General features: G+C 44.2%; 1 protein-coding gene across 1 annotated transcript in view; it reads left to right on the forward strand.

Annotated features, from left to right (window-relative positions):
• ASTN2 (astrotactin 2) overlaps positions 1-12199 on the forward strand; it is a 915753-nt gene that overhangs the window by 414699 nt on the left and 488855 nt on the right. The window contains exon 7 of the mRNA XM_032635679.1: positions 5557-5724. Coding sequence (XP_032491570.1) covers positions 5557-5724 — 168 coding nt within the window. The remainder of the gene's footprint in view (positions 1-5556; positions 5725-12199) is intronic.

Here is a 12199-nt window from a genome sequence, read left to right on the forward strand (position 1 = left end):
CTCACTTTCAGTCTGTATGTGTCCCCAGGTCTGAAGGGGGTCTCTTGTAGACAGCATGTATATGGGTCTTGTTTTTGTATCCATTCAGCCAGTCTGTGTCTTCTGGTGGGAGCATTGAATCCTTTTACATTTAAGGTAGTTATTGATATGTATGTTCCTATTCCCATTTTCTTAATTGTTTTGTGTTTGTTATTGTAGGTCTTTTCCTTCTCTTGTGTTTCTTGCCTAGAGAAGTTCCTTTAGCATTTGTTGTAAAGCTGGTTTGGTGGTGCTGAACTCTCTCAGCTTTTGCTTGTCTGTAAAGGTTTTAATTTCTCCATCAAATCTGAATGAGATCCTTGCTGGGTAATCTTGGTTGTAGATTTTTCTCCTTCATCACTTTCAATATGTCCTGCCTCTCTCTTCTGGGTTGCAGAGTTTCTGCTGAAGGATCCCCTGTTAACCTTATGGGGATTCCCTTGTGTGTTATTTGTTGTTTTTCCCTTGCTGCTTTTAATATGTTTTCTTTGTATTTAATTTTTAACAGTTTGATTGATATGTGTCTTGGCGTGTTTCTCCTTGGATTTATCCTGTATGGGGCTCTCTATGCTTCCTGGACTTGATTAACTATTTCCTTTCCCATATTAGGGAAGTTTTCAACTATAATCTCTTCAAATTTTTTCTCAGTCCCTTCTTTTTCTCTTCTTCTTCTGGGACCCCTATAATTCTAATGTTGGTGTGTTTAATGTTGTCCCAGAGGTCTCTGAGACTGTCCTCAGTTCTTTTCATTCTTTTTTCTTTATTCTGCTCTGCAGTAGTTATTTCCACTATTTTATCTTCCAGGTCACTTATCCGTTCTTCTGCCTCCGTTATTCTGCTATTGATCCCATCTAGAGTATTTTTCATTTCATTTATTGTGTTGTTCATCACTGTTTGTTTGCTCTTTAGTTCTTCTAGGTCCTTGTTAAATGTTTCTTGCATTTTCTCTATTCTATTTCCAAGATTTTGGATCATCTTTACTATCATTATTCTGAATTCTTTTTCATGTAGACTGCCTATTTCCTCTTCATTTGTTAGGTCTGGTGGGTTTTTATCTTGCTCCTTCACGTGCTGTGTGTTTTTCTGTCTTCTCATTTTGCTTATCTTTCTGTGTTTGGGGTCTTCTTTTCACAGGCTGCAGGTTCGTAGTTTCCGTTGTTTTTGGTGTCTGTCCCCAGTGGCTATGGTTGGTTCAGTTGGTTGTGTAGGCTTCCTGGTGGAGGGGACTAGTGCCTGTGCTCTGGTGGATGAGGCTGGATCTTGTCTTCCTGTTGGGCAGGAGCACAACTGGTGGTGTGTTTTGGGGTGTCTGTGGCCTTATTATGATTTTAGGTAGCCTCTCTGCTAATGGGTGGCGTTGTGTTCCTGTCTTGCTAGTTGTTTGGCATAGGGTGTACAGCACTGTGGCTTGCTGGTCATTGAGTGAAGCTGGGTGTTGATGTTGAGATGGAGATCTCTGGGAGATTTTCGCCGTTTGATATTACGTGGTGCTGGGAGGTCTCTTGTGGACCAGTGTCCTGAAGTTGGCTCTCCCACCTCAGAGGCATAGCACTGACTCCTGGCTGCAGCACCAAGAGCCTTTCATACACACGGTATGTCTGTTGTGAAGCAGTTGTACCTTTTTTCTTATGACAATTCAAAAGACTTATTAAAGAGTTCCTGCCCTTTGACCCTTATAATAACATCACCTCTGGGAGTTGATCCCTACTGTATGGAGCTTGTTGGCTCCCAAACGTCGATTTGTTGCTCCAGCTGTCAAGCTCTGGGGAAGCCAGTGCCACTTTGGGGAATTTTGAAGGGAAAGATCCTCAGGACAAGCTGTCCCGGCAGCTGCTAGGGCCTTACCCCCAAATTCCCCAACCAGGGCTGGCTAGCCACAAGTAGCAAGGCTCCTGGCTGGCTGCGCCAAAATTTGTTAAGAGTCCAAGCTCGTGCTGCTCACCACACTACAGGCCAGTAAATCAAGAAATGAGTTGCTGGGGCGAGGAATAGTGACTTAAATCCAGCAGACCAAGAAGATGGTGGCCTCACGTCCCACAGAACCATCTTGCCTGAGTTAAAATTCAGGCTCCTTTTATCAAGCATGGAATTTTGATTTCATTATTTCATCAAGCAGATAGTCACCAAGCTCCTAATATGTGCAAAGCCTTTTTACTGAGAGCTGGATCGCAACGGAGTAATGAACAAATCCTTCCCTGCAGGAGATCACAACCTATTAGAGAAAGCAAAAGCCCTTCAACACTATAGAAACACACTGAAGGGGGATGCACAGACTCCCAGAGGAGGAGTAGAAAGACCAAGGAAGGCAACTCTGCCTGATACCCAACCAAAGCTCCAGTTCTCAAGACAGTCTGGGATAATGGGCAGGTCCGAGCTTTGAATGCTGAGAAACCTGGGTTCAGTTTCCCTTTGGCCACTTACTAGTTGTGCAAGTTTGGCTAAGTCAACATCTGTCTGAACGTCACGTTGTCCTTCTGTAAAAGCAGGGACATACCTATGCTGCAAGGCTCTGGACCAGAGAGTGCGTTCAAAGGATGGTCACTTCCTTGTGTCATTAAACCAACAGTATACCTAGGCGTAGTATCTTTTTAAGGAAGCTGAGGATAACCTGCTCTCGAGTGAGTCGCTTCCAATGAGAATCATATTTCTCATGTTTGAAAAGATCTGTTAACCAGTATTGCATTCAGAGCTTCCAAGCTCATAAGAAATCCAAGTAGTAATGAAAATAGCTCCAGCAAGCTGAGATTCCCCCGTGTGCCAGGGACTTCACGGACTATAGTGGATGTTGTAATGCTGCTTCCAAATCTCTCATTAGAACAGGGGCACTCATTCCCTCAGCCGCCTGGAATGTTGACGGTTGACCACTCTCTCTCAGTCTTCCTTGGAGAAATGCCCTCCATTAAAGGGGACCACTTCATCCAAGTTTATGTCCCTTCCCCAGGGAAGTCTGACAGCCTATGACTGGCTATATGGGGATACGAAGACCTGACACCCTTATCTTGATTTGGAACAACTCAGAAGGACCATCTTAGTTCCAGGGCTTCCCGTGGGATCAGCTGAGGGCTTTGCTACAACGGCATGGCGATCCACCTTCTCCCTCTGCCCAACCCCTCTTTGCTCATGGCCTCACAAGAGAACACCCCAAAAAACCTGCTGCATGCCAGTCTCTGCCATTAAGAGTGATTTCTGGTGAACCTGACCTAAGACAAATGCATTGTCTCATTAAATCCTTATCTTTTTTTAACCCTGTGAAGGGGAAATCACAGCTTTCATAGGATATAACTGAGGATTTGTTTTCTTGTCCAAGTTTACAGAGCTGGTGGGTAGCGGAGTGAAGATCTGAATACATATCTTGCTGACTCTATTCTCTTTATCCCTGTGCTGTGTAGCTTTCCTAAAGTAGTGGGATTAGCCAAACTCAGCCCTGGGACATAATTCAATATCCATCCCTCAGTCTTTAGTGAGAATAAATACAAGAATTATCCACTTAAACAGCATGACTGTGCTTTTTAAAAGAAAAATCTGTAGTTGATACTGACGTTCAGTGCCTTGCACAAGGACCCATGTGACATGTTTCTGCTCGGGCTTAGTTCCAGAGGGGAAAATATGGCTTTGGAGATCGATTTGCATATCTCCCCTTGCCAGAAATTTAAAATATGGAATCCAACAGACTTCTTCTTTTTTTGCTTTAGCTGCCAAGGATTTTAAGGCCAACTTCAAATGTGGTCATTTCCTTTTCTCCCAGCCAGATGCTATCTACTCCCAGTGCTTTTCACATAGAGTCCTCTTTCATCCTCACCAAAACCATATTGTCCACTGTGCTTTTATTTAGGAACTCATTCTATATGATGATATAAATCATAACATGTGTATGAGTTAGAGAAGATAACATTGCCTGCCATGCCCATATCCTTTCCAGGGAATCTTAGATCCTCAGGGCAGCCAGGTAGGGTTTGATGTGGCCCTGCCTCTCTGACCGTTGCCCATTGGACCACAGCTGGGTACCAGAGGCAAGACGAACCCGACCATTGGTTAGCCAGCAGGGTCTGATGGGACCTGACAAAGAGGTTGCTGCCAAACCCACAGGATGTCTATTAATTGAGTCCCTCTTTGGAAAATTTAAATTGCCTACATGGAAAGATTTTGTTGCTTGATGGTGAGGTAGAGAGAAGCAGATGTAGGGAGAGAAGCCAAGTCATGCTAATTTTGAAACAATTTAAGATCTCCTTCTGCTGAGGTCTCTAGATCTGCCATAAATCTAGAACCACTCTCCAAGTCCAGCTTTGAGGAACCTGGTCCTATTTGAACTCTTTGTTCCCCCATTTCCCTCTGTGAAATTCTACCTTCACTATATTGCTACATATATACACTCAGCATTTACACCCAATATGCAGCCACCCTGAATGGGCTTCTGTTCCTTGACCCCAAAGAATATACGTAATATATGTATGTGTATATATGTATGTAACCCATATATGGCTGTGTAAGTGTGTATGTGTGTGTGTGGAGGGGGGGTCTTTTGTTTGGCCTACACAAGCTTTCAAGAACAAATTTAAACCATCATTTCCAAATTGGTTGATTACAATAAAAATGTCAATTTTCAGCCTCTCCTGATGAAAACCTGAAGTCCTTGCACCACTTACCTTTAGACCCATTTGGCAAGAGCTGTCTAGAGCTGAGTTGCACCTGCTTCATTTTGATAGAGCCTGTAGTACCCAGTTCACCCCAAACTCCATCTTTCCTTATTATATCCCAACATTAAGGCATCTTCCATTGCATAAGTGCTGCTTTTCTTTTAGAGGTGCTACAGATTTCTTTGAATCCTTCTCTCTCTCTCTCTCTCTCTCTCTCTCTCTCTCTCTCTCTTTCTTTCTCTATCTCTCATATAATAAAACAAAACAAAACGCAACCAAGGCCAGGGGGCCAGCATGCTATTTCCCTTATACTCAGCCAGTGCTTCCGAGGGATATAATCTTCCTCCCCACTGTGGGGTATTAGTGAGTGACCCCTGTTCCAAGGGGGATGCCTGGGTGACAGAAACAAAAGCTTTTTTTATATTTTAAATTTGAATGTTTAATCATTCTTTACTAGGACAAATGAGGCACTGGCTAAGCACTTTATCTACATTGATTTATTTCATTTTCACAACAATGAGGTGGGTTCCGTTACTATTCCTATTTACAGATGATGTAGCCAAGGCCCAGAGGCATTGAGTGACTTGTCTAAAGTCCACGGCTGGTAAAGGTGGATCCAGGATTTGAACCCAAGTCTCTCTCAGTCCTAAGGGCCTGACCCTTAAGCACTAGGCTGAACTGCCTCTCATGTCTGACTTGTCTGTCTCCATTGGCTGCTGACGCCATGACTGGCTCATTGTAAGTGCTCTGTGAATGTGTGTAGCTAAGCGAGAACAGAGGACCTGGGGTCGCGGGGCGGATGGCTTGTATGCACCTGTCTCTGTTCCTGCCCTGCAGCATCAGTGGCAAGACACCTGTACCCTAAAATCGTGGAGAAAGTAGCTCTCTCTCTGTTTCCCCACAGGGAGCAGCTTTGTGGTGAGTGAAGGGAGCTACCTGGACATCTCCGACTGGTTAAACCCGGCCAAGCTGTCCCTGTATTACCAGATCAATGCCACCTCCCCATGGGTGAGGGACCTCTGCGGACAGAGGACCACGGATGCCTGTGAGCAGCTCTGCGACCCAGAAACCGGTGAGCCATGAGCAGGGCTGGGGTTGGAGGGAGGGAGGGAGGGTGTCGGCTGGAAGAGGGTCTGCACTCCTTCTGCCTGAAGAATCATGGCTTCTGAGTGATTGACAAGGGGCTTTATGTAAAGGTCCATCAATCCCACTGGTGGTTAAACTATGTGCTGCCATTGCCGAACAACAAAGCAAATTCTTATAAAACCACAGCATCTCAGAAAGGACCCCAGAGAACATCTAGTCCAATTTCAGCAAACCAGTGTCTGAATGTCACCAGACATCCCTGAGCTTAGATCCTATCTATCAATACCTTCTACTAGCTGGGTATTCTTTATCATTTTTTTTTCATCTTTATTGAAATATAATTGACATATAACATTGTATAAGTTTAAGGTGTACAATGTGATGATTTAATACACATATAAATGATTACAGCAATAAGGTTCATTAACACTTCCATCACCTTACTTTTTTTGTGTATGTGGTGATAGCATTTAAGATCTACTCTCTTAGGAGTTTTCCACATGTAATACCATATGGTTAACTGTTCACCATTCTGTACATTAGATCCCCCGAACTTTTTCACCTTAAATGGGGAGATGTTGGCTGTAGGGTACAAACTAGCTGGGCATTCCTTAGCAAGATACTTTCTCTCTCTGAGTACTAGAGAAGGAAAGTAGCATCTAACTCACAAGCCTGTTGTTAGGATTAAGTGAGATAATGTATGGAAATCTCCTAGCATACTCATTTATTCATTCATTTGGCAGATATTTATTGAGTAGCCGGGCACTTTTCTAGGCATTGGTGACACAGCAGTGAACAAAAAAGGCAAAATCTCTGTCCTAATTAAGTTCATATTCTACAGAGACATTATATTTGCACTGCCTGAGAAGATAGCCACTAGCCACCTGTGGCTGTTTAAATTTAAGTTAATTAAAATTAAATAAAAGTAAACATTTCCTCAGCCACGTTAGCCACATTTCAAGTGCTCCATAGCTAATGTGTCCAGTGGCTACCTCTTGGAGGACTCGGGGCATTACCATCATTGCAGAAAGTTCTGTGGGACAGTGCTGCAATAGACAAACAGGTAAATGTGGATATATTGTGTCAGGGGATGATAAATGCCGGGGGGAAGAGCACGAAGCATAAGAGATGCTGAGCTGGGAGTAGGGGTGGAGTTGTTATTACAGAAAGAGTGGTCAGGGAAGGCTTCTCCAAGGTGGTAACATTTGAGCCGGCACTTTAAGATGGAGACGGTGGAAGCCATGCTAACATCTGGGGGGAAAGCATTCTAGGCAGAGGGAATAGCAAGAGACGGCCTCTGCAGCAGGAGCACAGGAAGATCCCATTGATTCAGCACTAGCAGGAAGACCAGTATGGTTGGAGGGGAGGGAGAGAGAAGTTAGGATGCAAACCTGAAAAGAAGCTTGGGAAGGGGGTGGTGGCGGGGGAGGTTACAGGGCCTTATATAGGAGAAGGACTTTGGATGTTACTCTGAGTGAGATGAGAAGTCATTGGAGCATTCTGAGCAAAGGAGCAACATGATCTGACCTACATTTTATCAGGACCACTCTGACTGCTGTGTGACAAATCAGCTTAGAGGGCGTTCAAGGGCACTGTTTTTCCGATGTAGACAGGAGTTGGTAGTGGCTGGGAACACAGGGATTAGGGGAGAAGATGGTGATAAATGATCAAATTCTGGATGTATTTAGAGTGTAGACTTCACAGGACTTGTTATTGGATATGGAAGATGAGAAATAAAGGGGAGTCAAAGATGATTCCAAATCGTTCAGTCTGAACAGTGACATGACGGACTTATCATTTGTTGAGTCAGAAGCTGCTGTAGGCGGGTCAGGGCTGAGGTGAAGGGGATGGAGACTGCCATTTTGGGTATTAGTTCAAGATGACTCCTAAACATCAGGTAGCGATGAAAAATAGGCATTTGAATCCAAAAGTCTTCTTCAAAGAAGAGGTCTTAGCTGGAGATAGAAATTTGTGAGTCAACAACATAGGGATACTATTAACCCAAAAGACACCATCTTATCTACAGTTATTGCTTAGTAAATGGACAGCATCTTACTCATAGTTGCTGCCCAATAGTTACTAATGTCCACAAACAGGGAAATAGGAGTTAGAGAGGAGAACAGCTTACCAGGATCACAAAGCAAGTTAGAAATGAAGCTGGCATTAGAACCCCAGTTCCCCTTCTCCCCATCCTGTGCTCTTCCCCACGACTCATACTGGTATATTTTTCTCTGCAATTTCACCTGCCTCTCCATTGACAAGATTCTGGCCATCTTGCCTGAAAATCTCACTGTACTGATGCCGTGAGGAAGGCTCTGTAGAGCTGAGGAGACTCAGTGGCCCAGGCCAAGAGTTTGCTTTCTCTACCCAAATTCTCTTCCGCTTCTCCATGGGGCAAGCAATTCGGGAGTAAGGAGACGGATTCTCCAGGCTAACCCCTTTGTCTCTGCAGAATCAGGCAGGGACTAGGCTTTCTAACCATCATTCGCTCCTTATCCTTTAGTTGGGAGCCTATATTCAGACACATTTTTCCAGCCTTTACATAGGCCTACTGGGGAAGCTATTCAGAAAATGTGATGCAACTCTAGTGTACCATTGGACCGGACAGCTGAATCTTCTTTCTCTTAATTAAAACATTTAGACTTTAAGGCACTGACACCCTAAGCAGTATCCCCTTACCCCCAACACACACACACACACACACACACACGCACACACACGCACGCACACGCACGCACTCAGCCCCTTAGAGTTGAAGATGTTGCTAGAATCCACTGGGTTGACCTTCTCAACTTTATCACTGATGATACTGATACCCAGAGAAGAAAGATAAAAGGAACAAAGTCACACACACACAGGTGGCAGAGCCAGGATTCAAACCTAGGATGCTGTGCTCCTGACCAATGCTTCTCAAGCCCTCAGTAGGTCTGCAGTGAAGCCTGAGATTCTACTTCCCTAAACGGCTGTCAGCTCTTGCTGGTACTTCTGACCCAGGTACTACCCTTGGTGCAGCGAGGCTCTAAACTCTTCTTCCCAGATAGTCCTCTCATGTTCTAAACAAACAGCGAGAGGCCCAGTCGCCATATTTGTTAATTCATTATTTATCTTGACAAAATCATGCTTACTTTTATCACTTTATCTTCTGCCTCTATTTGTCACATACCGTGGGCTCTAGGTCCACTGATACCCGCACTTCCCTGAAGGCACCATGCCTTTTCATGCCTGCGTCCCTTTCATGGGCTGTTTTCTTCCCCCTTGAAATGTCTTTTTCCTCCTTTTACTTGGAGACCAGGGGCTCTTTCTGTTGTTGTTGTTTTGTTTTTTGTTTGTTTGTTTGTTTTGCGATACACGGGCCTCTCACTGTTGTGGCCTCTCCTGCTGCGGAGCGCAGGCTCCGGACGCGCAGGCTCAGCGGCCATGGCTCACGGGCCCAGCCGCTCCGCGGCATGTGGGATCCTCCCGGACAGGGTCACGAACCCGCGTCCCCTGCATCAGCAGGCGGACTCTCAACCACCGCGCCACCAGGGAAGCCCCAGGGGCTCTTTTTATTTCCATTTCATGAAGCCCAAACATCCTTCCTCTCAGAGGCATTCATGACTCACCACCCCCAGCCCTGACCAAATTCAGGGGTCCTCCTCTCTGCTCTCATAGCCTCCGTGCCTCCCTGTGTTATAGTCCTTGCCCCTGGGCGGTCATTGTTCTTTCCTCGTCTGGATCTACCACCAGACTGTAAGCTTTGCTAGGGGCTGGAGAGGGGGATTCAAAGCATGTGTTTTGCTCATCTGTGTATCTTTAAAACTTATCATTATACTGACATATAATTCATTCACAAAAAAAAAAAAATGAAAGGGGGAAGGAGGGAGGAAGGAAGGAAATTTCCCTTCCCATGCTCCTTGAAAAATTTGTATTCACCAATTTTCGGCTTCTTCCTCCATACCCACTTACATATAAACTCAGATTAAATATTTTCCAGCACTGGAGAAATTGGGTCGCCAAGAGCTGTCCAGTAGCCACACCAGCTAGAGAGTCTCACCCTCCCATTCAGCTACATACATTCCCAAGAACATTTCCCTTTGCATTCTCCTCTCTGCTCACATTCACAATCCTCCCACCCCCCAAACACCCTATGCAGAGTTTTACCTTCTGACTAGAGTTCAGGCTCTTCCCTCTACCTGAAATTTCTTCTATCCTTTAATTATCTACTTTCCAAAATTCTATTTACTTAATTACCTCTCATTTCCTCTCTGTAGAATGGATGACTTCTACAGTATCACCAGAGTTTTCTGTTGACTAGAAATTTGATTAAAACGTGAGTTATTATTTGGAAACTGCAACGCTAAGATGTAAGCTCCTTCAAGCTTACTGCTGTATCTTATGTATCCTTCATCAGAGCACCTTGCTCTTACAAATCACAAGACATAAATGGACGGGGTGATCTACAGATAAGGAGTGGAAATAGAAACATAAGTTCCCTGAATATATTTTCATGGAGCTTGACTCAAACCCACTATGTAAAATTTATTTCAGTTTGTTAAATCCGTTCAAGCAATATTTTCTTAATTCCACAAATGCATTAAGTCTTGTGTGTCAAGTGCTATGAAAAATCACAGACAAACTGGACAATGTTCCTGCCTTCATGGATTTCACATTTTTGCAGGGATAAAAATAATACGCTCCTCTACAGCTATTATAAAAGACACAATGTAGAATAAATCAGGAACAGGCATTTATAGAGTACCTCATGCCTGGAGAAAAGGGAGAAATGTATTCTAGATGGGAATTTCAGGAGATCCATCATGGAAAATAGGACCTTTTAGCTGAGCCTTGTAGAATCAGTAGGGAGTATGAATAAAAGGTGCTTAAGCAGAGGAATCTTGATGATGGAGAAAGAGAGGAAGTAAGTCGAGAGTGATTCCCAGAACCAGAGAGCAGCATAGCTGGGCTGGCCTCTGGAGAATGTGCTGCACATGAGGTAGAGGAAGAGAACCAGGGGAGTGGAGGAGATAAGGTGGAAAGGTGGGTGAAGAGAGCTCACAGAAAGATGAGGATCTGAAGATTCTGAGAACCACCAGGGATTTCAGTAAGGCTACATCGGCCACTGAAAAAGGAAACTTGCCTTCTATCTATCCAGTTGTTTTAGGCAAACATCTAACCTGCCCAAGGGAATAGCTGGGTGTTCTCTCTCAACCTTCCACCAAGAATTAGAATTTGGTGAGGTCATGGAAAAATAAACCCCCAAGCCCTGTAATATTCAGATCTTAGATCTGACAAAAGTGGCTTAGCTTTCCTTAAAGGAGCCCTTCCTTCTGTTGGGGGGATCTATAGGGCTGAATCAAGTCATGGAGTCCAAGTACGGACCATCATGCCTTAGTGCTTTATTGGATGTGTCAGCAAGAAGGATCATTCTTCCCAGCTGAACAGAAAGGAGAAGGAAATTGGGGAGATAGTGTTGCTGAAGAATATATAATTGCCGTGATGTGTGAAGGAGCCTGGTCAAGTTTTCCTGCCTCTGTGCCATAGCCCAGCTCAGGTGTGGTTTGTCCAGGGATTTCAATAATTAGTACCACCTGCGGGGCCGATTATGGAATTGATTCCAGAGTGTGCTGGAGCTGGCTTGTATGGAGTTAAAATCTGAGTTTATATATAGGCAGATATAGAGGAAGAAACTGAAAGTTGGTGAATTCGATTTTTTTCAAGGGGCCTAGGAAGGGAAATTTCCTTCCTTTCTCTCTCCCTCTCTCCCTCCCTCCCTCCCTCCCTCCCTTTCTTCCTCCTTTCATTATTTTCTGTGAACTCATGAGAGTCGATTGTTACCATCTCATCCCAGCTCTTTGTTCAGTTCTGTCATGCAGGTAGCTTGGAAATTGGCTGTGACGAGAGTATTTATACCCAACAAAATTGGTAAATGTTACAAATCATGGCTTATTTTCTTTGGAAAGCCAATCATTAAAACATTTGCCATCATAACAGTGGATGGGATGAGAACAAACTAATCAAGGACCAAGGCAAAGAAGAGTCTCAGTGATGGCTCAGAGAAGGCTTGAAAATGTTGCCGGAGGGCGGCATTATTCTCCCTTCCAGAATAAACTACCGTTACTCTGCAGCTCTCTGTAGACAGGAAGTGAACATTCAAGGACTACGTGCTCTGGTCCGATCAAATGCAGCACCACCACAGTCCAAATGATCAGGCCTTGACCTTAAGAATGGGGAGAGTGACATGGGTAAGGGGATCAACTCTATGGTGATGGGTGGGAACTAAATTTTTTGGTGGTGAGCATGTTGTAGCGTGTACAGAAATAGAAATACAATGTACACATGAAATGTATAGTGTTACAAACCAGTTACCTCGGTAAAAGTAATTTTAAAAATGTCGTCATGGGTGAATCTTAGTGAAACAGCTTTATTAAATTTCTGCAAATGGGTGTTAAATTCTGTGTACAAAATCATTGACAGTATGGCCC

This window comes from Phocoena sinus, chromosome 6 (genome assembly GCF_008692025.1).
Source record: "Phocoena sinus isolate mPhoSin1 chromosome 6, mPhoSin1.pri, whole genome shotgun sequence".
Classification (NCBI taxonomy): domain Eukaryota; kingdom Metazoa; phylum Chordata; class Mammalia; order Artiodactyla; family Phocoenidae; genus Phocoena; species Phocoena sinus.